General features: G+C 42.1%; 3 protein-coding genes across 10 annotated transcripts in view; 2 read left to right on the forward strand and 1 right to left on the reverse strand.

The window, feature by feature from the left end:
• The window catches only part of LOC108087815, a 47,701-nt gene extending 36,864 nt beyond the window's left edge, over positions 1 to 10,837 (forward strand). For all 3 annotated transcript variants that reach the window (XM_017185379.2, XM_017185381.2, XM_017185380.2), the window contains exons 4-9: positions 63 to 1,103; positions 3,253 to 3,691; positions 4,217 to 4,432; positions 6,697 to 7,145; positions 7,591 to 7,784; positions 8,072 to 10,837. In XM_017185379.2, coding sequence (XP_017040868.1) covers positions 724 to 1,103; positions 3,253 to 3,691; positions 4,217 to 4,432; positions 6,697 to 7,145; positions 7,591 to 7,784; positions 8,072 to 8,295 — 1,902 coding nt within the window. In that variant the 5' untranslated portion in view covers positions 63 to 723 and the 3' untranslated portion in view covers positions 8,296 to 10,837. The remainder of the gene's footprint in view (positions 1 to 62; positions 1,104 to 3,252; positions 3,692 to 4,216; positions 4,433 to 6,696; positions 7,146 to 7,590; positions 7,785 to 8,071) is intronic.
• Positions 10,838 to 11,237: 400 nt separating this feature from the next.
• LOC108087844 (probable cytochrome P450 12b2, mitochondrial) lies at positions 11,238 to 13,354 on the forward strand. Its single transcript, XM_017185424.1, has 6 exons — positions 11,238 to 11,461; positions 11,550 to 11,673; positions 11,749 to 11,995; positions 12,053 to 12,169; positions 12,228 to 12,654; positions 12,707 to 13,354. The coding sequence occupies exons 1-6, from the start codon at positions 11,360 to 11,362 to the stop codon at positions 13,307 to 13,309; spliced, it is 1,620 nt and encodes a 539-aa protein (XP_017040913.1). The 5' UTR covers positions 11,238 to 11,359; the 3' UTR covers positions 13,310 to 13,354.
• LOC108087843 (RNA polymerase II degradation factor 1) lies at positions 13,341 to 17,761 on the reverse strand. 6 transcript variants are annotated; one of them, XM_017185417.2, is made up of 9 exons: positions 17,541 to 17,761; positions 15,827 to 16,047; positions 15,421 to 15,770; positions 15,104 to 15,352; positions 14,916 to 15,048; positions 14,477 to 14,572; positions 14,013 to 14,372; positions 13,729 to 13,803; positions 13,341 to 13,663 (listed from the first exon to the last, which is right to left on the reverse strand). In XM_017185417.2, exons 2-9 carry the CDS (start codon positions 16,041 to 16,043, stop codon positions 13,461 to 13,463), a joined length of 1,683 nt encoding a protein of 560 aa, XP_017040906.1. In that variant the 5' UTR covers positions 16,044 to 16,047; positions 17,541 to 17,761; the 3' UTR covers positions 13,341 to 13,460. The 6 variants fall into 6 exon arrangements, with proteins under 6 accessions (XP_017040906.1, XP_017040908.1, XP_017040909.1 ...); XM_017185418.2 differs by having other exon boundaries at positions 13,497 to 13,663; positions 13,725 to 13,803; XM_017185419.2 differs by lacking the exon at positions 14,013 to 14,372 and having other exon boundaries at positions 17,541 to 17,760.
• Positions 17,762 to 22,770: the final 5,009 nt, after the last annotated feature.

Below are 22,770 nucleotides of genomic sequence, written 5' to 3' on the forward strand. Positions count from 1 at the left end.
GGCCCAACCCTCCGCCCTTTTGACTTTTCTAACCAATCTCTTTGTTTTGCCTATCTTTTCAGAGGCTTGAAGCACTTTCGGCCATCAAAAGACAATGGCCAACATCAGCAGCAGCCAAATCGGGCGGGGCCATGCCAGCTTTAATCCTTGGACAGGAGCAACATCATCAATACCAGCAATAACAACAACCAGAACAACAACAACTTTAACAGCGGGAACAACAAATCTAATTACAGAACAACAATAAGGCGAGGCCCTGGTGCCTGGTGATGATGATGATGATGATGATGTTGGGAAACTTCCGTTTTGTTAGCCCGAGCGGAAATGAGGCGCAATATGTCGTCCAGCCATCGGTTACCTTTGCAACTTTGTGAAAAGTGACCTCGAACGCCATAGGAACTATAGGAGCTATAGGAATCCCGAGCCCGCGATTGCCGGGAATTTAATTAAAGAGCAAGGAGCACGAAAAAGAGGGTTCGAAACAAAAGAGCATTCCGCCCGGAAGGCTGCCCCGTGTGGCAAGAGGAGGAGGAGGAGGGGGAGGGAGGCAGGAGAAAGGAGGGGCCATAAATCTACCCGGCCAACGGGCACCGCAAATGCAGCACGTTGCTGCAATCGAGCTGGCCCACGTCCATTGGCCAATTAGTTGCTGCAACAGCCGAGAGCGGCAATCGTTTGGGCCCCATTGAAAGCGAACTCCGGCCGAATAGAGCTGCCTCTCTGATGACTGCCGCCAAAAGACGTGCGGGCAGCAGCAACAGCAGCAGCAGCAGCAGCAGTAGCAGCAACAACAACAACAGTAATGGCCACGAGCAGCACTCCCTGCAGCAACATCTGCAGCTGCAACAGCAACATCAGCAGCAGCAACAGCACCAACAGCAGCAACATCATCAGCATTCCCAGCCAAACGAATACCAACAGTTGCTGCAACACCCGCACCATCACTACCACCAGCACTACAGCAGCAACAGCAACAGCAGCAACAACAACGGCAGTGGCAACAGCAACACCAGCGGCAACAACCCACAGCAATACCACCAGAGACAGCAGCAACATCAGGCGACATTGCGCGATTGCTCCGTCAAATTGCCTCTGGATATCCTGTGAGTACGGCCAACAAATCATTTTGGGTTCTCTGGGTTTGCCCCTCAACTGCTGCTCGAGTGTGGGCTTTTCGCTTTTGCACGTGGCCGAGATAAGAAGGCCAACAACAGTGGGGCGGGGGAGGAGGGAGAGGGTCACTGGGAAAAAGGTCAAGCCACTTTTCATCTCCCCTGGGAATCTGGAGCGCAGATAGCCGCACGTCTGGCTGGTTTAATAAAATTTACATTTTAACAACGCGAATGAAAATTGCATTAACTTTAACGGCACAACATTTGCTCGATTCGATTTTCCCCGCTGCTGCACAGAAAAGCACGCCAGCGCAAAATGAATCACAAAATTATAAAAAAATAATAAAAGGGCAGAGGAAAATAAGCGAATGAAAAGCCAAAAGACTGGGACAAATGAAGCGTTTCCAAATGCTTAGCGCGCTGGCAAAGGGAAACTTATTCCAGTTTTGTCAGGATTAGGGCGAGTGAGCCTGTCCTTAAAGCCTTGCGTTCGGCGGGGATTTTGGCATAAAGGCTGCCAGCCAACCTAGAAAGTGTGTGACAGCGACAGGAGAGTTGGGAGAAGGATGCAAGGGGGAGGTGGGAGGTGGGCGGTCTTTGGGGCGGCACTGCGTTTATGCAGATCGCAGTCAAGTGGCTGGCCGCCTTGTGGGGCGTGAAACGAGGCCAGTCGCAGCCGGAGTGCACTGCGAGAAATATATAGGGGGTTATGAATAAAGAGGTTTCATAAGTTAACAGATTTTATAAGCAATTAAAGGAGCGACTTTTAAATAATACATTTGTGGCTGTCTGGAAAAGTGGACTAGAAAAGTGTAATCGAATAATAAGTATTTCAAATATTGGCATCAACTTTTTACTGTTCTTCCATGAATTGATGAGCTATAGAATAAACTTACAATTAAAGATATAGTAATAGTCTATAAGCCAAAACCAATTTACTACAATCAAAAGTTTCAAAAAGTTTTTAGAAGAGATTGAGAGACAAAAGTTGTGATACACTTTGGGAATTAAGTACAAATTGAGGCATGGAAAAAAACTACTTGTAGGTATTTCTTTTACTATTACAATAATAATTTAATATTAATATTTTTTTTTGCCAGTGTCGTTACTGCAGCTGCGGGCTTAAAACGGGTTACTAAAAAAAACACAACAGTTGTGAATATAAAAAGAACTTAAAGCGTGTCGACAACTGGCAGAAAAGAAGGAGTAGGGAGGCAAGAACACTGAGGGGCAAGGAGAGGGGGAGGGGGAGGGGGCAGGAATGGCAGGAAGTCGGTCGGTCGGTCGGTCTTGCTCTGAGGTTGCAACGAGCGCCACAAACGGCGCCGTCGAGTGAAGTGCCTCGACTCCTTGCGGGCCTGCAGCCCAGTGTGTCGTTACTTTTAACGAGGTGTCGCATGCGAAGCTCGCGCAAGTGGATGAGGCATCACCACCAGGGGCAAAAAACTTTGGGGAGGCGAAGGAAGAGCCACCAGTTGCCACACACACACACAGACACACACACTACGAGCCATGTCCTGGCCCAGTCTCGTATCCTTTGTGACGCCTTGCTCTCCTTTTTCCCCCCATCACTCCTCGTGTATATGAAAATGCACTTAGCCGCAGACTGGCAGCGGCTCCTTCTGTCACCTGCTAATGCCCCTCCCCCTTCGCCTCCCTCCTTCCATCCACCCCCACCCCCATTCTCACTATTTTTCCACCCCGCCCATCTGTGGCATGCTGCAAATGAAGTCATCCATTAGGCCACGTTACGTATACGCCTAGTGCACTGCAATGTGGTGCTCATAATAATGCTGGCAGTGTTTGCTGCGGTCTAAGCGGAAACGTTTATAATGGAATTCGCTTAAGCGCCGCCGGACGTGGCTAAAAATAGAGAACTTGCGCGCCCCGTAGTGTCGTCTTGCTAATTTAGCTGAAGTAAAGGAGGTGGGGGAGAGTCGGGAAAGCCTGGAGAGCCGGGAAAGCAGGAGGTGAAAAGTTGGAAATGGGAACAGGAGAAGGTGGAGAGTGCAGGTGGAAAGCGACCACGGTAATTACTCAGCACGGTCGGGAAGGCAATCTAATTAGCTGAAGCGGAAACGGAAGCCCCAAATCTAATCGATGCCTTTTGGCTTCTCTTCTCTTCTCTTCTTGTTTTCAGATGGCTACCCAAATCGGCGATGCGACCGGCGGGTCCAGATGCCTCGCCCACCGATTGCATCCTCGTGGTGGGCGTGTCCCGTCCAAAGCTGGCCGTCGTCTTCCTTACGGTCATGTTGATCTCGCTGTTCCTCACCTTCCACGTTCTGTACGATAGTGCAGTTTACAACATCCAGGCGGCACAAGCGGTCCACGAAAGGCACCGCATCTCCTTGGCCGCATCCTCCTCGGCTTTGGCATCCTCCTCCTCCTCATCATCGTTCGGTTCTGGCTCCGCCTTCTCCCCCTTCTCCTCCTCCTCCACCGGCTCCGCTGCAGCGGGCTCCAATCATCTGCCCGTGTTCGTGAAGCCCGTGCCCAGTTCCAATCAGCTAAGCCATCCCATGGTCTTTCCCTCCAGCCGTGTGCACTTCCCCAAAACCAGTCGACGACTGCCACAGGTAAGTCATTGGATAACACTTGAAAAACTGTAGAATAGTTTGAGGTTCCTCAAAAGGTTAACAATTGTTTTTACTAATCAAAAAAAAAGAAAGATAAAATAATGATAACTAATTATTATTGCTAATTATAATCATTGACCTAAAATAACCAAAGGTTTTGAAAGAAAATTTATAAAGTAAAGTAAAGTAAAGTAAAGTAAAGTATGTAAAGTAATTTAAAAATATTTCTTAATGAGTTCATCCTTATAGCATATCTATGATCTTTACCAAAGCAAAAAAGATAAATAATATCTTATAACGTACTAATCTTAGTAAATCAGATAATAGTATTAAATAATATTTAGATTAAAAAGGGCTTTTCATCATTTTATCATTAGTAATGCATATTATTTCAAGTGTATAGAGGCTTTGTGAGCCAGTCACTCAATCTAGGCGCCAACTAATTGCTGCAATTTGAATGCTTACATTCCCCAACTTCTCCTCTTCCTTCTTCTCCTCCATCTCCTCCTGAATTTCCGGACACAGGCGCTCATCATCGGCGTGCGGAAGTGCGGAACGCGGGCGCTGCTGGAGATGCTCTACCTGCATCCGAGGATCCAGAAGGCCGGCGGCGAGGTGCACTTCTTCGATCGGGACGAGAACTATCTGAAGGGCCTGGAGTGGTACCGCAAGAAGATGCCGCACTCGTTCCGAGGGCAAATAACCATCGAGAAGAGTCCCAGCTACTTTGTGTCGCCAGAGGTGAGTGCTGCGGGTTTTGGGGTTTGGGGTTTCGCCACTTCTGCTTTGATCTCTAATTGGCAATTAGCATTGACTCTGACAGCCTGGTCGTAATTATTAATTAACTGTCTAACTGCCTGCCATGACTACCAGTCGATGTGGTGTCCATCTATCCATCTGTCCATTTGTCCATCTGTCAAATTAAAGTGAAACGCTGGCCATGTCCCAGCCAATTTCCGTGAGCATGTCGCTGGAGCCGGAGCGGAAATGTTTGCAAATTCATTTGGCAAACGGCAACGTCTAACACCCAAACCGAATCGCTTTTCGGGCCGGGTTTTATTATTGTTTCTTTTCCGGTTCCACCTTGTTTTTGTTGCCCGCAGAGTGTCACAAAATTGGGTTTTTGGCCTGATGCAATTTCGCTGCGAGCCGGAAGTTGCATGTGTCACAGGGAAAACTCGAAAACTGGGGGCTAAAAACAGGGGGGGGGAATGGCAACGAAACTTGGTTAGCATCCTGACAGAGCAATATTTTATCCAGTTTCATTTCAATTTCCACTGACTTGCTGCAGTTGATGGCAGCGTTTCAATTTGTCGTGCACTTTGAGTGAGGGGGCGAAAACTGGAGTGCCTGCACTCCATCTCTCCATATAGATAAATCTTCATTAATGTTGTTATTAATATTTATTGAGATGCAAGAGGGAGGGGGAGTAAAAAGGGTAGATAGGGAGGGGGAGGGTCAACTAATGTCACCCAAGCGGATCTCGCTCAGCGGGAAATGTCAAATTATCCTGTGAAGCACCATAAATAATGCATCTCCCAACGGCGTACTTTGGCCTCAAACTAAAGCCCTCCGATCTGCTCCCCAGAGTTCCGGGCACTCGGAACTCGAAACATGGATATGTCCTGATGCTCATAATGTTTGCCAAATGCATTTTGGCCGCATTAAAGATTCAGCGAAACGCATATTCCCTGCGGCGCAACTCAAAACTGCAAATGGTTCATCAACGTAAATAATTTCAAAACGCCTGAGTTTGAAGGGGGAAAAAAAATACAAAAAAAAAAACAAAGCAAAAAAAAGGCAAAACTGTAAAACAAAAAAAGTTTTGAACTTGTTGCACGGCCTGGTGGCTCTTATTGAAATTGATTAAGTTTATTTACTCGGCTCGTTTCGCCCATTTTCGAGGCTATTTATACAACGTGGCAAATTCAAGGACCCCGGCGGAGTCGAGCCGAGTCCTTGCTCTGCCAACATTGAGCGGCAATATTTTCCGGCTTAATTAAATTGTTCACAGCACACTTGCTGCGGAAGTGCAGCAGCAGGGGGCGGACAGGGTGGACAGGCGGGTGGACAGGGGGGCGTGGCAGCTACAAAAGGCAGCAAATTAAAGCCAACAAAGGGGGCGACCAAGCTTTCCAGAAACTGTAGCAACAAGAGCTTGCAATTATTATCGATTGTTGGTCCCCGACATAAGTTCATTAATTGGAAAGGCGGAGGCATCGAACATTGGATATTCAGTTTACACGGCATCCACCTTGAGAAAATATTTCATCAAAAACATATCATGACTTCCGCTGGAGAACGATTTTTCTTAAATTTTTTTAGCGGCCATTTAAATTTATTTGAAGCAAATGTTATTAAAGTGGGAAATGCTTTTAAATTCCTTTATTTTTGTGGTGCATATTTTCGTCTGACTATTTGAATTTTCGTTAGAATTTCTCTTCAAAAAACGAACAGATATTTTATTATTTGCATAAAATCATAGACCAAAAACTATTAGTTTTGAGGGGGTAAAGCAAAAATAAATGAATTTGTGCTTTTAATGAATTTTCCGTTTTATGGCATTATTTTTGACAAACAGCATATATACATATGAAGTTGGAGTTTGTTTAAAGAAGTTCATCTCAACTTAAATTAAAATGCAAATAAAAACAAATTGTGTTATCCAGATAGCTTGGCTAAAATTGTAGGCAAATTAGATTAAGTCAGAAAACATTTTATGATTTTCTCAGATTTAAATTATTTTTAATTTATTATTATTTTTAATTTATTATTTTTAAGACCGAAAACTTTGGAGGTTTATATTTCAACTATATTATTAACTTAATTTCCATAATTTATGCACTATAAATTGAGTTAAAAATTATACGATTAAAGAGCTCTCACAAATAAGAATTATTTTATAGGTAAAAAAAGTTTTTTCTCGTATGCAACTTTTAACCAAACTTAATTGGGTTAAATTCAGGATGACTGAGTTATACATTTTTATGAAACATTATTTCCAGGTGCCGGAACGAGTGAGGGCCATGAATGCGAGCATCAAGCTGCTGCTGATTGTCCGAGAGCCGGTGACCCGTGCCATTTCGGACTACACGCAGTTGCGTAGCCATGCTGCCACCGCCATCCTGCCGCTGGCCGAGAAGGATCCCCCCAGTCCGCGGGAGAGTTCCGGAGGTGGTGCCACCAACACCAACACTGGCGCCTCTTCCGCCGCCGCAGGAGTTGCAGCTGCCAAGATGCCATCCCAATCGCAATCGCAATCGGTGCTGTATGCCAAACTGCAGTCGGCCCGTGGCTACGACAATGTCCTCGTGGGAGGCAGTGGGGCGGGTGCCAAGGAGACGAAAGGCAAGACAGGATCTGCGGCCAGGAGACAGGCGGTGGGCGGTGGTGGGGCCACGATGACCACGACGACACTGTCGCCAATGGCAAGTGCCGCCCAAATGGCAGCCAAGTAAGTGAAGCGAACTGAGGCATTTTCTCTTTACACCCCTTTCCCCTGCGCGCTTTCACCATTTTGCCACTCCCCCTTTCCACTCCCCTGCTTGACATGCAAATGAAATGCAAACTGCAAATGAAAGTTGCCCAAAATGCGACTCTTGTCCTTGGCTCTCTGTCTCTCTCTGTCCCTTTCCCCCCTTTGTGTTTCTATCTCTGTTCCGCTGATGGGGAAACTTTCTTGTTGCGGCCTCACTTGTTGACAGAGGGACTGAAACGAGACGCAAAAGGAGCCAAGGACTCTGCTTAACATGACCGAGGAGTGTGGAGTATGAGGAGTAAAGGGGGGAATTGGGAAAGAGGGAGGGGAGCTGCTCATTTGCAGCTGTTGGCAATTCAATTTGCCATCCTTGTCGGGGGGAAGATTTAAGGCCCTCGTCTCATCGCTTACCCGTTCGCAGGTCCTTCGAAGAGCTGGCCATATTTCCCAATGGCACCGTTAACGAGGCTTATCGACCGCTCAGCATCTCCATGTACCACGTCCACTTGCACCGCTGGCTGGAGGTCTTTCCGCGGGAGCAGCTCCTCGTGGTCAACGGGGATCGCCTCATCGAGGATCCGGTTTCGCAACTCAAACGCATCGAGGCTTTCCTGGGTGAGTTATCCTTAAGGGTAGACTAGCTATTCTATTTACTAATTTTTTTGAGATACCAAAACTTAATCAAGTTTTTATGGCTTGAGTATTAAAGTTAATATTAAAGTAATATCTAGAAAAGTGTATACAAAATGTATCTAATTTACAATTGATTTCTTCACATCTTTATTTCGTGTATTGACATTAATCTTATTGATTCATAGTTCTAGATTTGATGTTTATATGTTGTTCATGTTTTTTCCTTATACGAGAGTAAACTTACATTTTATTTACATTATTCCTTTTAGGCATCGAACATCGTGTAAACAGCGAGCACTTCTACTTCAACGAAACGAAGGGGTTCTACTGCCTGCGCTACGACAACGGGGATCGCTGCCTGCGGGAGACGAAGGGCAGGAAGCATCCGCACGTGGACCCCGTGGTGGTCTCCAGGTTGCGAAAGTTTTTCGCCGAGTACAATCAGCGCTTCTACGAGTTGGTGGGCGAGGATCTCGGCTGGCCGGAGGAGTAAAAAACTAGGACTAGGAAATGGATGTGGATGTGGATGGAGAAATGGAGGGGAAAGGAGAGAGTTCTGCGCTGGGCTGGCTGCCAATAAATCTGCCGTTGGTCAATCGTTTGGACCGCTGTGCAGCCAATTTAATTACAAGGAACCTTCCACGGGCAAAAAAAAAAAAAAAAAACGGGCAAAGAGCATGGCAAAGTTTTCCCGGGACTTTCCACTGCAATTTTCCATTGCATATTTTTAAGGGCGGGCCGGTTCGCAGTATTTCTGCCTGGCCGAGTCGAGCTGCTCTGACAGTTCAATTATGTGCGCGTATTGAAAAATTGCATTCCTATTTGCCCGGTCCTTTCCAGCCACCCACTTTACACCCCCCTTCCAACCACCACCACATGTAAATTTGCCTTTACACCAGCAAAGAACAGGCGAAAGAACAAGGAGCAGCCGAAAAAAAGGATATCAAGTAAAATAAACTGCACGCATTTTGCTGTGCAGCAGGCCATGAAAATGTGTGTGCTTGAATGGGGCATATACTGTACATCCTATATGTATATCGTTTATACACATATATATATATATATATAGCGAAATGAAAAGCAATATCTACATGATGTTCGAAGGTTACACTTTTCTACGTCTGTTTGCGTTCCACATGTTTGTTCTCTCTCTCCGTGTCTGTGTGTGATTGGGTTCGAGTGTGTGAGAGAGCATAAAAATTAATTAAGCAACTAAATGTGATTTTATAGCAAGTAAGCATAGGAAAAATTGAAAATGATTGCGATGGCTGGGAAATGGATATGTGGAAAATGGGGAGAGAGAAATGAGGGGGGAAAGTGGACGCATCAGCGTCGCAAAGTGGCAATTAAAAATGTATTTAGACTAACAGTCGGCTGAATTAAATGTGTGCGTACAGAAACATGAACAAAAACCAAACATATCACACCTAGCATAAGGTAAAATAGTATATACACAACATATCAGGGGTACTCGAGGTCCTCAAGCAACTTGAATACTAAATATGATTGAACTAATGCAATTCGTACGTTATGTTACATATCGAAAGCTAAACCAACCATGAAATCGAAACATATCAGCTGCAGTCGTCGGCAAATATACAAGAATTATATATACAAGCATATCTATATATATATTATATACAACCGTATATCGTATCGTAGACCCTAAGTCGAGCATCAAATTTGTTGTAAATGACTTTGATTTTGACCTAGTTTGTAGTGCGCGATGTGTCACGGAATCGTCATAGACAAACTTATAGTTGAATATATCCGTATCCTAGGTTAATAACGCACTGCCTAAACCAAAAGAATAGTTACGTCTGTTTAGATAATTATACTGCACCCACTTAGGCGATAAGTTTATCAAAGATAGTTTTTTAATGCATTTTTAAGCCAGATTATTTTGTATTCCTAACGAGAGAAAACCAAATCAATTACGGCAACTCTACCTATAGATACACATAATATATATACACACTTATCAGCTGTTTAGCTAACGTTTAAACATTTCGTATGCATATCAAACTCAATGTGAAAAACTCAACCTAGGCTAACAATTTCCGTGACGATCCATCCAATTTAGGTTGACACCAACATACACATTCATCGTATATAGATTGAGATATATACAACTTTCCCCCTTGGTTCGAGTACCAGTTCTTAGGGATCTTCAGCACAGAACTCAACTAGCGCTTAACTCAACAGAAAATAGACTACGATGAAGTGTATAAACCTTGTTTTACAGTGTATCTCCTTATAATATACATCCTATGCTGATCTCTTAACGACAAAGGAACCACGAACGGAATGAAACTAACCAAGCAATATAAATTCAAAGCAAGACTGAAGGTCCTCCGCAGAATATTTTATTCTCCTGTTGTTTTTTTTTTAGTCAATCACTCATTTTTGTTGAATTCTGTAAGCCAACCGAAAACAAATATAGTAGCAAAGACAACGAAAATTTCTAATTTGTTTATATTTTTATACAGAAGCGAAAGTACATTAACCGAAATCCAGGAAACCAAACCGAAATGGAACCGATTTCCATTTTTAAAATATATTAAAGTAATGCGAAATTATATATATGAATATATACTCAAAGAGCAATTTGTAGTCACATTTTGTCCTCGAACTTGAACTACGCCAATTGCCATTCAGAATACATATCAAAAGTTTAACTCAACTCTAGATCCTCCATTGATATTGATATATTGATATTATTGATGTATTGTCTACTTAAATTGAACGTGCAAAACTCAACAACTATAATGTACCTTAAAAATCAACTCTCTATTTCTTTAACTTAAACTTAAACTCTAACGATAACTCAACTCTTGCAAACTTATTCAAACTTTCAATGTACATACATACAAAAAGTATTCAAAAAATTACAAAAAAAAAAATAAATCAACTAATAACGATGGAAAGTCGTATAGAAATTCAACAAATTGTAAGAAAACCCAGAAGAATCAACATTTTATGCTATGGAAAATTTTACGCATGCAATAAATAAATGTAATTCGAAAAACGGAAAATACGAAATGTTTTTTATTTATAAATATCAATTTTGGTTGGATGGTTTTTACACATTTTTATACGTAAGCTTTGGTATAAAAGCTTTTTAAAGGTTTGGACACAAACCTCTGCAAATTGTAAGTAATATACTTGACTTAATTTCCCAACGGAAATACAGTATATTTTGGAACAATGCAGAAATGTTTAATAGTAGATATTTTAAATACCTATATATTAATAATTTTTCATGAACTTAATCATCTTATCCTTACAACTATTTTGCATATATTCTATCTTAAAAGATAAGAGTTTTATGGAAAGCTAATATTTTCGGATAACAAGTTTTAAGAGAGAAAAGCTCAACCTGCAAAGGTCTCATAGTTTTTCGCTCAGTTCAGTCGTTCTTGGCATTTTCTCGCCACCGGTTCGCTGTCTATCAATCCTCAATTCGTTTCTAATTAAAAATTCTAATTAAAAAAGCTTTTATAGACTATACATAATATACACCAATTTAAATCAGTTGAATTTTGTTTTTGTTCAAAATGTCGTGTTTATTATCTAATAAAATTATTCAGCTGCATTTTCCAACAAGTCAGCTGTGTTTTGTTAGGAATTTATCTGTGGATGGATTTCTCGCTCAGCAGGTGATAGTTTAGAGAAATTAGCAAAAAGCTTTCAGAGAGAGAAAGTTTGTTTACAAACAATGACAATACTATATATTCGTATTCGCAGACCCAGTTGGAATTCGCAGGGACTTCAACGGCTCGAATCGATGAGAAATGGCAACAGGCCAAATCCTATAGAGAAATGCCAGGACCAAGCACCCTGCGCATGTTATCCTTTTTTATGCCGGGAGGTAAATCAACATATATAATAATTAAGTACCTATAATAATGGTTGAATAACAAATTTTAGTACTTTTGAATTATAGGCGCCCTTCGCAACACAAATTTGATCCAGATGAACCGTCGCATGAGAGAAATGTATGGGGATATATACTGTATTCCTGGAATGATGGGTAAGCCCAATGTTGTTTTTACCTACAATCCAGAGGATTTTGAGATGACTTACCGCAACGAGGGAGTTTGGCCCATTCGAATTGGTCTGGAGAGTTTCAATTATTATCGCAAAGTGCATAGACCTGATATTTTCAAAGGAGTTGGCGGATTGGTATCTGAGTGAGAAACTTATAGTAGTAGTTAAATAAAAATATTTTAATAAGTACATATTTTTAGTCAAGGACAGGCCTGGGCTGATGTACGCAATAAAGTAAATCCTGTGCTTATGAAGGTGCAGAATGTCAGGCAGAATCTACCGCAACTGGATCAAATATCAAAGGAGTTTATCGACAAGTAAAATATCGCATATATTGAATCCATTCAAAATGTCTAACCATTTTCTCTTTTTCAGATTGGAAACACTAAGGAATCCGGAGAACCATACCCTAAATGCTGATTTTCACAACGAGGTAAAGATGTGGGCTTTTGAATCTATAAGTTTTGTGGCCATAAATACTCGAATGGGATTACTAACCGATCAACCAGATCCAAATGCAGATCGGCTGGCCAAGCACATGGGTGATTTCTTCAACTACAGCTTTAAGTACGATGTACAGCCCTCAATTTGGCCTTTTTATAAAACTCCTGGCTTCAAAAAGTTCCTAAAAACCTACGACGATATCACCGAAATTACCTCAAATTATATTGAGACGGCGATGAAAAGTTTTGGAAAAGAGGAAAAGCGCAAAACAAAGTGCGTTTTGGAGCAACTGCTGGAACTTAACAAACAGGTGGCTGTGGCAATGGTTATGGATATGCTAATGGCTGGAATTGATACGGTTTGTGAATGATTTTTTATAAAAATAATCATTAAACAAGTATTTATTTCAGACTTCTTCTGCTTGTCTTACGATCCTCTACCACTTGGCTCGTAATCCCTCCAAGCAAGAGAACTTGCGACGCGAACTTTTACGCGTATTACCAGATAAAAAGGGATCCTTGACAGATGGAAGTACCAAAAATATGCCTTACTTGAGGGCCTGCATTAAAGAGGGCCTTCGCATAACCTCCATAACACCTGGAAACTTTAGGATAACCACCAAGGATCTAGTTTTATCGGGATATCAAGTGCCTCGTGGCACAGGAGTTTTGATGGGAGTCCTGGAGCTCTCCAATAGCGATGAATACTTTGCCAAGAGTGCTGATTTTATACCCGAACGCTGGCTCAAATCGGACTTAGCTTCCGATATTCAGGCTTGTCCAGAGAAACGATCCAGGAATCCTTTTGTATATCTTCCCTTTGGCTTTGGACCACGCACCTGTATTGGCAAGAGGATTGCGGAACTGGAGATTGAAACTCTGTTGGTGCGACTTTTGAGGAACTACAAGATCAGCTGGCTTCCCGAAACTCCGATGCAATATGAAAGCACCATTATCCTTGCCCCCTGTGGAGATATTCGCTTTAAACTGGAACCAGTCGGTGATACATTGTGATATGTTTGCTAAGCTCAATTACAGACTAGCGTTTAAGTTCAGAGATTTACTCGCAGTATTCACTAACAATATGGGAATGTAAAAAGTAAAAGAAAAAAGCTAGCTGGCTAAAAGGAAAATCGAAGCGATATGATATGGTTATAGCCAAAGTCTAGCGCCGATTGCGTCCGCGGAAGCGTTGGTGGGAATGATTCCGCTGACGTTGCTGCTGATTTTGCTGATGATTTTGCGGCTGATGATGGACTTCCTTTTGGGGCTGGGATTGGGGCTTCTCGGGTTCGGGAGTTTGGCAAATGGAGCTGTTCGCCTCCTCAGTGGGTGGATCTTTCTTCTCCGTAGTGGGAGTGGAGTGGGCTGGAAATAAAAGCGATATTAAGGAAGGAAGGTTTAGGAAGGTTTAATGCAATTTAATTACTTGCCCAGGACGGATTGGATGCTGGCCTTCTTGAGAAGAGCCTGGGTTCCTAGGCTAGTATTGAAGCAAGTGGGGGAACCTGTTTAAATAAATTATATAAAATAGATAAACAAATTTTAGAACAAGATTATGAGTGTATAAAAGTGGCTAGCCAAGGAAGATGTTAACTATTTGGTATAATAAATAAATCGAATAAATTTTGTGCAGGGAATCCTAATGATTTGTTATAAGTTTAATTAACTTAATCAACATGCAATTGAAACTAGAAACTAGGAGTGAATGACACACCGATAGGACTATAGAATATATCTTCGGAGGAGGTGGCAGGAGTTAGGGTGTCGACAGTGGGATAGTTGGATAGTTGTGAGGCACTCAGATTGGCGGCAACTTCGAGGAGGAGGATCTGTTCAGCTTGGGTATCTGGCTGGGTCTCGTTGGCCTCGATTTTCCTTGGGCAGACAGTGCCCCCAGTTTGACTGCTGCCACTGGTGCTGCAAGTATCGTCCTCGTCTTCGTTGGATTCATCGTTTTCGGTTGGGGATTGGGATGGGGGTTCGGATTGGGGTTCAGGTTCTGTTTCAGTTTCAGTTTCAGATTCTGCTTCTGGTTGAGGTTCAGGTTGAGTTGAATTTGGGGGATCAGAGCTTGCTGTTGTGTTTGAACACATGCACGGAGTAACAGAAACAGAGACAGAATACTAACGTTAAAATGTTAATTGCGACCAATGTGGAAGCGATTCTCGCGTGAGTTACCTGCAGCGGCGGTGTTATTGTAGAATCGGGTGTTCATCATGGCGGCACTCACATGTCCTGGCGAAGATTTCCACTGCTCGTCCCGCTGGCCAGCAGCTAATCGCGATCAATCGGATGGGAATGGGGGAGAAACAGAGAAAGATTCGAGGTCAGGGCATCGGGAAGGAATTGCAACGAGGGGCCAAACTCACAACTGGCTTTTTGGAATTTGGAATTTTATGTTTTTGGGGGGGAGTCCTGCAAATGGATTGATCTACGAGCAAGAACCTGTGTTTCGTTTTTGTATTGTTGTATCGGTATTGTATTGTATTTCATCATGACAACGTTTTAAGTTCAGTTTTCATCTACGCTTAATTCGATATGCGATACTTGCAGTTAACCTAGACTTAGGGGGCTACGCACGCGAGTCTTAATAAGGTTCAAGTTCAATATCCATTACCAACTTCCGCCTGCTCCTTGTCTTTGTTGCCGTTGCTGGTTGTCGTTACGTTCAGTTTTCCCTTATCGTTTTCCTTATCCTTATTCTCCTCGGCCTTGTGCACTCCATTCTCCACCACAGGTGGTTTCTTGGCCTAAGGATAAATCTTAGTTAAGTCGGAAGAGCAGTTATAAGTTTGTAAAGCCCACCTGATCGCCGAGCTCTTTCAACTCGCTGCTGCTGATCTCCCCGCTGGACTCGGACTCGGATTCACTATCTTCCTCGCTGCTGCTGGTATTGGTCTCCTCCTCTTCCTCATTGGGAACAAAATCGGAGTCATCCTCGGAGTTTTCATTCGCGTACTTGGCCAGCATTTGGTCAATGGTCAGATTGTGATCGGGATCCACATGAGAGTCTTCTTCCCGCGGACGCTTAACAACCACGGAATTGGAAAGGCCCTATTAATAAAGGATATTATATTAAATATTAATGTAATTAATATATAATTTGATCCTAATAAACCCACCTGCTCTGAATGGCGTACAAATACCCTTCGACTGCTGGTGTCCTGCTGAACTCCTGGACGACAAATGGCTCGAGAAACCCACTGACTGAGTTTCTGGGTCAAACCCTTGCCACTGCCGTAGGAAACCTCCTGCTGGCGATGCTTCATTACCTTCAGACCATGAACTCGAATGGCTCGCAGTTTGCGACGACGGGTTTGTATAAAGTAAACCATATCCGAGGGGGAAATAGGACCATTGCCGATCATCAAGGCGCCCACCGACAACCAAATGCGAGTGAGTCGCAGCAGGATGATGAGCAGCAGAAAAGGAGCCCAAGGCAAAGGACGTTCGAGGGGAGCAGCAGATTTCTCTGTTTCAGGGAGTTGAAAGTGTAAGAAACCTAATCAGGTACGAACTATTACTCACCCTGTGGCAAACTCCACTTGGCCGTATCCTCGATCATAACCAATGCTCGATCTGCCCGTTCAATAACAAATTGGCCAATTTGCGTTCCGGCAAATCGCTCCGCCAATTCGCGAACCCGATCGTAAAAGCTGCGCGACTTCTGCAGTTCGCTGACTTCATCCTCATCGATATGGTGCTGATCTTTGGCTCCCGCCACCGTCTCCGTCTCCTGGGCCATTTTGCTGATAAAGAAAACCACATTTTATTGGATTTTAATTTGAGCAGATAACACGGAGCAACTTTAATAGCTTTAACTTCAAGTAAGCCGGATTAAATGCTTAATCCTTTTCTTTGAACTTCTTGGCAATAACATTTTGGCAACTTTCTTAAAATTAATTTTATGTGGCTATGACTACATGTCAGTATTAATAAAAATTAGGCAATCATTCCCTGACCTATAAAAAAAATATATTTTTTTAAACTGTTTGTTTGCATTTAAAAACAATATTTTTATATATATAACATGACTGTATAAAAATATTCCAGCACAACTCAGTGAATTAAAAACCGGAACAAAAGATTAGTTGTCAACCAAATTAGTTTGTTCTGAGTCTTATCTCTATAGTTTCCCCCTATTTTGGTGAGTGTTCCACTTTATAGCAGCAGTCGTAAAGGTACGGATACCTTTATTCGGGATTCCGGATTGCCGCGTGATTACCGGCTGAACAACCCGGGAATACGGTAATACCGTATTAATAGACCTGACAATACGAGGTCGTCTGCCAGAGGAACCGAAAGTGGATCGCTTATCGGAGCGGATCGCCACTTCGCACTTGCTATAACTTGAGATTTGGATTCGCTTTTGTTTTTTGTTGCTGCCGTCTGGCAAAACTTATAGTCAGTCGCTCTATAGTATTTGGATGCCTTGTGCCGACCAATGACTAACGGCAAAAAATTAAGAAGACCGCAGCGGCGGCAGCAACAAAAATCAAAACAAATTAAGTATTTTCAAATTATACCATCTGAACTTTGTACGATTCCGATTGGAGAAGGAATAGTTCCAAAACGCTGATTACGGGTGATTTCCGTCTCGGAATAATCACTGTGTGGGTGAGGTTATAAGTTATAAGTGATTTGAAAATCTCTGAGCCTCTAATAAAATGATAGGTTAGCTCTCCTTTATTTTTTTTTTTTTTTGATTTGTTAAAATCATTTCTGTGTGTTGATGGCTTCCATTCTTATTTTTGCCGCGAAGAGAAAGAAATCTGTTGGCGTATAATATAAAGTTACACAAGCACAACATTCATTTATTTTATATTTATAGCGCTTATTGCATCGCTCAGAAAATACGCGAATTCTCAATTAAATAACAAAAACAATAAAATTATCACAAGCATTTGTTCGGGGGATCAAAGTGTATCTCCATAAAACGCAAAATTAAAAACACATACACATGGCGCAGTTTAATGGAAGTGAATCCAGGCGAAACCCTGTTGGCCAGTGTAACGAGATGCAAAAGTGCAGAACTTCCCGGCGAGTGAAGGCGGTGCGAAAAGGGGGGTGAAAAAGGGGGAAAGGAGGAGGAAGAGGAGGAGGAAGTGGAGGAGCAGAGCGAAAGTATAAAGTGCAAGGCACTGGAATTCTAACTGATAACGGTAGTTTCGCTTTTCTGCAATAATGGCGCTCGAGAATCTGCGGGCGAGACGCAGAAACCGAATAATTTCTTTCCACTTACCGGTCTTTTTGGTTTTACTTCGGGAACTTATATATTCTAATATATATTTTTAAATCGAAACTTTCGAACCAGCCGCAAGTTTCAAAAGTTAAACTTTTTAGTTATTAAAAGAGCTTGGAATATAAAAATCACTTTATTGAAACACTATTCCAAATCCGCTTTCTTAATTCTGGATCAGCGATCGCAGGTTCCAAGCTTCCCACTGCACAACTCCCAAAAGACTGAACAACAGTTTTTGAATTGCGAGTTCTCGAACCGCCGTCGTTTCGAGCCGGATGATCGTCTTCAGTTCGGATCCCGAGTTTAGTGATGGTGAGTGATCGTGTCATCTGTCAGAAGCTTCGGCATTATCTCTTTTCGCAACAATCTCGAATCGCCTCTCTTTTGTGCAATCTCTCAAGATATTGTCTATAGGAAGTTTCAGCGCTGATAGAAGGGGCCTTGATAATCTGTGAAATCAATGGTTTATATTTTGAATCTAATTTTGATGAAGAGGAAAAAATATAATCAATCACCACTTATCAAAATTTCTCTGTTTTATATTTAAGGTTTGGAAGAAATACGTATTTTCTGCAATTCAACTAAAAGGAATTTTTGGAAATTTCGAAAAAGGGTGCATCATAAAAATTTTAAAAAAATTGGCCAAGAGATAAAAAAATTAACCATTGATGCAGTTGGTTAGAGGGTTAAAATATTAACATTTAGAGGTATGTCACTTCAACATCGGATTCGAAATAGAAAAGTTATGAAAATTTGGAAAAGGGTTGAATTATAAAAATTAAGTAAAAACCGTCTGAAAAACAAATAATAGAAATTCTTTGACCCGTGGCCACTTAACCGCTTTCTCAAAGCTTACTGTTTAATTAGGTTAATTGAAGAAGAAGGTTAATTTGAGGTAGAATGTTTACCAAAAATGTAGTTACTATCGATAAAGAACCAACAAATTAAGGCTCCCAGTCATTGGTTTTAAAGCCTGTCACCAGTGACAATCGTGTTTACCTGTCTTGTTTATCCCGTTTGAAGGACCCTTCGTCCCTTTGGCACTTTTGAGCAGCCACTCGACCGAATTGTACTCAATTTTTGCTTTGCGCTCGGCGGCAAAAAGCTTTCGGAGGCCCAGCAAAGGCGCAAAAGCTTCCGTCGAGCGTTCAGTTGCGCGAAAACTCTCCAAGGCAGCGGACGGCATTGCGAAGCGTTTCGCCCTCTCGCTCACTCGAAACGCGCGTTCTGTGTAAAATCGGAGGGACTTCCCGCTCCCTTTTTCCCCACGCGAAGTTCTGGAAGGACTCCCCTTCTCCCCCTTTACTTCTTCATTCCCCCCCGCCGAAAAGCCATTCATCTCGCGTGTGTGTGCCACTAAAACAACAAGAAAAAAGGAAAATAAAAGCAGGAAAAGTTAAACCGAGTGCAGTGTGTTGTAAAAAAATTATTTGGCCAACTGCAAATGCAAACGGCAGTGCAGGTCCTAAATGGGAAAATAGTAAGCGCCCAGGAAAATCACGAGGAGTAACAGCAGCCAACTAGGAAAATCGGCGAAATTCGAGGAGGAAGGAGGATGTAGTCGCTAAATTCGAATGCACTTGTCTTGGTGACCTCACACTCGCACACACACACTCACACACGAACACCGAGCTGTGTAAGGATGTGTAAGTGTTTAGGGGGAAATAAAAATGTTTGGCTCCCACGAATGCCATTGATAAGCCAGCAGGTGTATAGTATACTATATAGTATGTAACCTGGCCAAATCCAAAGCAAATTTCAACCTGACGTCTGCTCTAGAGTGTTGTATTTTTATGTATTTTAAAGCAGCCCTCACGTAATCCGTTATCCCTTATCCTTCGGGCCCGCCCAACTCCCTTTTTTGTTTGTTTGATGCTGGTAGATGGCTGAATGCTGCCACTTGAGCCGCTGAGTCGCTCTGAAAAGCCAGCGCCGCACAATTTGGCCAGCTATTTTTATGCGGGTTGAGTGCGGCTTTGGCCAAATTAGTTTGCGCATAAATTTTGCCACAGCAATGGTGGGCTTAATCTGTTTGTGAGAAAAACAAGCTAATAGGTCATTCAAATGGGGTAACGAAATCACGCGCAGGCCTAACACATTTTTTTTGTTTATTAATAGCACCTGTCCTAACAATAAATACATACAAATGTTATGGAACAAACGTAAACGTTGTTTTTCTGAAAGCATTTGTTGTTTTTTATAACTTTCCGTTTTATTAACTTGTGTCACTTGTCTCATTCTCACTTTTTTAATGGTTAGAAAGATAGACAATATAATTATAACCTTTAAAACAGTAAGATCACACACATATTACAAACATGCAAAAAATTAGGAACAAAATATAATTATTGTATTGTGAATATTTGTAAATGATTATTTAACTCAATTATTTTGCAATGCTTTAATTATTAAAATAAATAATAAAAATAAAATAATAAAATGTAAATTCTATTTTAAAATTGTATCGATAATACAAAGCATTAAGATAATTTATATCTGCATTAACATATTTGGAATACATAATCCACATAAACAAATAAATATAACTTCATAACTTATCGAGCACCCCTCGCTTTGATTTTGGCGCCATGTCAGCAAGGGGTTAGGACCGATAACCCCTGGAAACCCCCCGCAACCCCCTCTCCTCTACGCACAGTGCGGCTATTCCTCATTTTGCGGCATTCAGCTGCTGTTCGTCATGGCAGTTATGGCGTCTTTGCATGCCGCTGCGCTTCCGGTTTACACACACCACTGCACTTCCTCACACTTAAAATACACCAACCAAACACTCACACACACGCATACCAACAGAGAGAGACAGAGACACGCAAGTACCACGCTGGCAGTTGGCATGACCAAATAAAATTGAGTGGCCAACAGAACTTGGTTCTGTTCTATTCGGTTATGTTCGGTTTGTATTTGCTGTCTAGATGTCGCGTGCTTTTTTCCCTGATATAGTTTTTAATTATCGCTTGGCGCTCATTTGCCAGCTCTTCTCTCTGCCCACTTGGCCATTAATTTGTTGCTGTTTATGCGACCATTTGAGAAATGAACATCTTGCTGGGTTAGAAGCCAGATGAAATGCTGAGGAAATGGGAGGAAAACTGTCGCCACTGGTGGCCTCGAGGTGTCTGCCCTTTTCATTCCCATTATTGCCCGTCTCAGTCCCCCGCTGCTTGGGAGCACCACATATTCCCTGATTGAAATTGCAGCTGCCATCTGCAAATTGCCAAACGTAAAATTGGACAAAGCAATTCGAGCACGAGCGCATAAATTGATTGTTCAAATCGAGTCAGACGCAGCTGGGAATGAAAACAGGATGGTGTTTTCAAAGTTGTCTTATTTTCAAGTTCTCAAATATTAGGGGGAAAAAGCAGAAAAGGAAAAAGCAATTCAACACGAAGTGACAAGTTCTTTCTGCAGCATCTCATGTTTTTCAAACAGAGGCAATTAAAAACAAAGTTTGCTCTCGGTATATTAAAAGAAATAAACAACAAAAGAAGGTTTAAGAAACTTTTAGTGCACACAAAACAAAAATTTTAGGTTTAATAATCTTACAAAAAAAAAGTTTTTAGCTTGCTATTAACAATTTAATCAAAATGCTGACCACATCAAGATTCAGACTGTAGCTTAATATATTCCTGACAAACATTTACTACTCTGATGACCAATTTGGGTTGTAATTTTTCTCCCTGGATTTTTTCTGTTCTTCGCTGCTTGCCGGCGAGTTGTAATTACTTGGCTCCGAAACGGCTGGCCCACAAAGGTAACCCAGTTAATTAAAATGAAAGCTTCGGGCCAGCGCATATTGTGGCCCGCCAACTGCCACCTATCCCCAGGATTTTTTCATCCTTAGGGCAACACACACGTACAGGGTTTTGGTAATCCCAGCTTTAGAGACTCTTATGAGGCATCAGCGAGAGCCAGGCCATCAAAAAGACTGGCATAATCCCATTTAATTTCGTCATTATCCCGGCACTTAATTAAGCTACAGTCCATTCAGGATCCGATGCATTTATGGGCTGTCAAACGGGCTGACCATCAGTTGGGCCCACTCTGCGTATACGCAATTTACATATAGAATTCAATTGTGGCCATAAGAGCGCTTTTAGAGGTCCTGCAATTGCTGTGCATTTGTAAGAGCGTGGACCTTAAATAAGGGCACAATCCGCATAAATAATTCATGCATAATTTAGCAAGATGGAGCGCAAAAAGTACCAAGAAGACCAAGACCAAAATATTGTATGTATGGTAAAAAGAAATTCCATGAATAATTCAGAGCCGACAACAAATTGAGGAAAAATCATTTATCCAAGAACAACGAACGATGAACGATGAAAGCTGTGCAGCGGCGATGGGAAAATGCAAATAAAAGTTAAGGAATTTCCGATCGAAATTTGAGAAACTTCGAGGCAGATGTTTGGCTTTTGCTTTGTTTGGCTTTTCGACAGCCACGGAATGTGCTAATTATGAGTATCTGATCCACATGGCGTAGATGAACGATTCGCTTGTCTGGCGCAGAAATATAAGAAGCCAATAAAAGCATTCATTCATTTTCGCCTCGTCGCCCACCTGGGGATCCCAAAAGCAACGCCTTGGCTGCGACAAGCGATTAAACTCTCGCTCTGTGATAAGTCGGGTTTCGGTTGGTTGCGTGCTCGGTAAACAAGATAATCAGAACCACAACAAACCCACACAGTGGGCTACAGTCCAACTACGCTAACTGCGACACCCGCCGGCGAAGCTACGAACAGCGGGACATCCAGACGGCTCCTTGTTGCCAACTTCGCATGAATGGAAAGGGGATTGTGCTAGCCGGCAGTGACGTCATTTCCCACTATACATGTACTACATATATAAGGGGCCAATAAGCCAAAGGGCAGAAAAAGACTTGAGGACAACAATGCTGAAAACACGTCGTGTAGAAAAGAAAACTTTTACCATGCACTCAGAAAAATATCCCAAGGAAATAACATAATATTTATATTTACTTTTGGATAACCTTTTTTGCCAAGATTTAACACCTTTAAAATAATTTTCACTTTTGCCACATACATTTTTTGTCTAGCTTAAATTAATTTAGAAAATTATCACATATTTTTCAAAGGGAATTAAATTTTTTTCGCATTTTTGTATGTTGAATATATTAAGCTATTTGGATATTTATTTATTTGCCATAACTTGAAATGTTCAACTTTTTAGTAATTCAGTTCATTTTTTATAAGGCTTG

This window comes from Drosophila ficusphila, unplaced genomic scaffold (genome assembly GCF_018152265.1).
Source record: "Drosophila ficusphila isolate 14025-0441.05 unplaced genomic scaffold, ASM1815226v1 contig_414, whole genome shotgun sequence".
NCBI lineage: Eukaryota > Metazoa > Arthropoda > Insecta > Diptera > Drosophilidae > Drosophila > Drosophila ficusphila.

Coding starts and splice junctions, on each gene's coding strand:
- LOC108087844 (XM_017185424.1), top strand. CDS start 11,360: ATGTCGTGTTTATTATCTAATAAAATTATTCAGCTGCATTTTCCAACA. Junction 12,170..12,227: donor TCAAAGGAGTTTATCGACAA/GTAAAATATCGC, acceptor TCTCTTTTTCAG/ATTGGAAACACTAAGGAATC. Junction 12,655..12,706: donor TAATGGCTGGAATTGATACG/GTTTGTGAATGA, acceptor TATTTATTTCAG/ACTTCTTCTGCTTGTCTTAC.
- LOC108087843 (XM_017185417.2), bottom strand. CDS start 16,043: ATGGCCCAGGAGACGGAGACGGTGGCGGGAGCCAAAGATCAGCACCAT. Junction 14,573..14,915: donor CAAGGAGCAGGCGGAAGTTG/GTAATGGATATT, acceptor GATCGCGATTAG/CTGCTGGCCAGCGGGACGAG. Junction 13,664..13,728: donor CAGCATCCAATCCGTCCTGG/GCAAGTAATTAA, acceptor TTTTATTTCCAG/CCCACTCCACTCCCACTACG.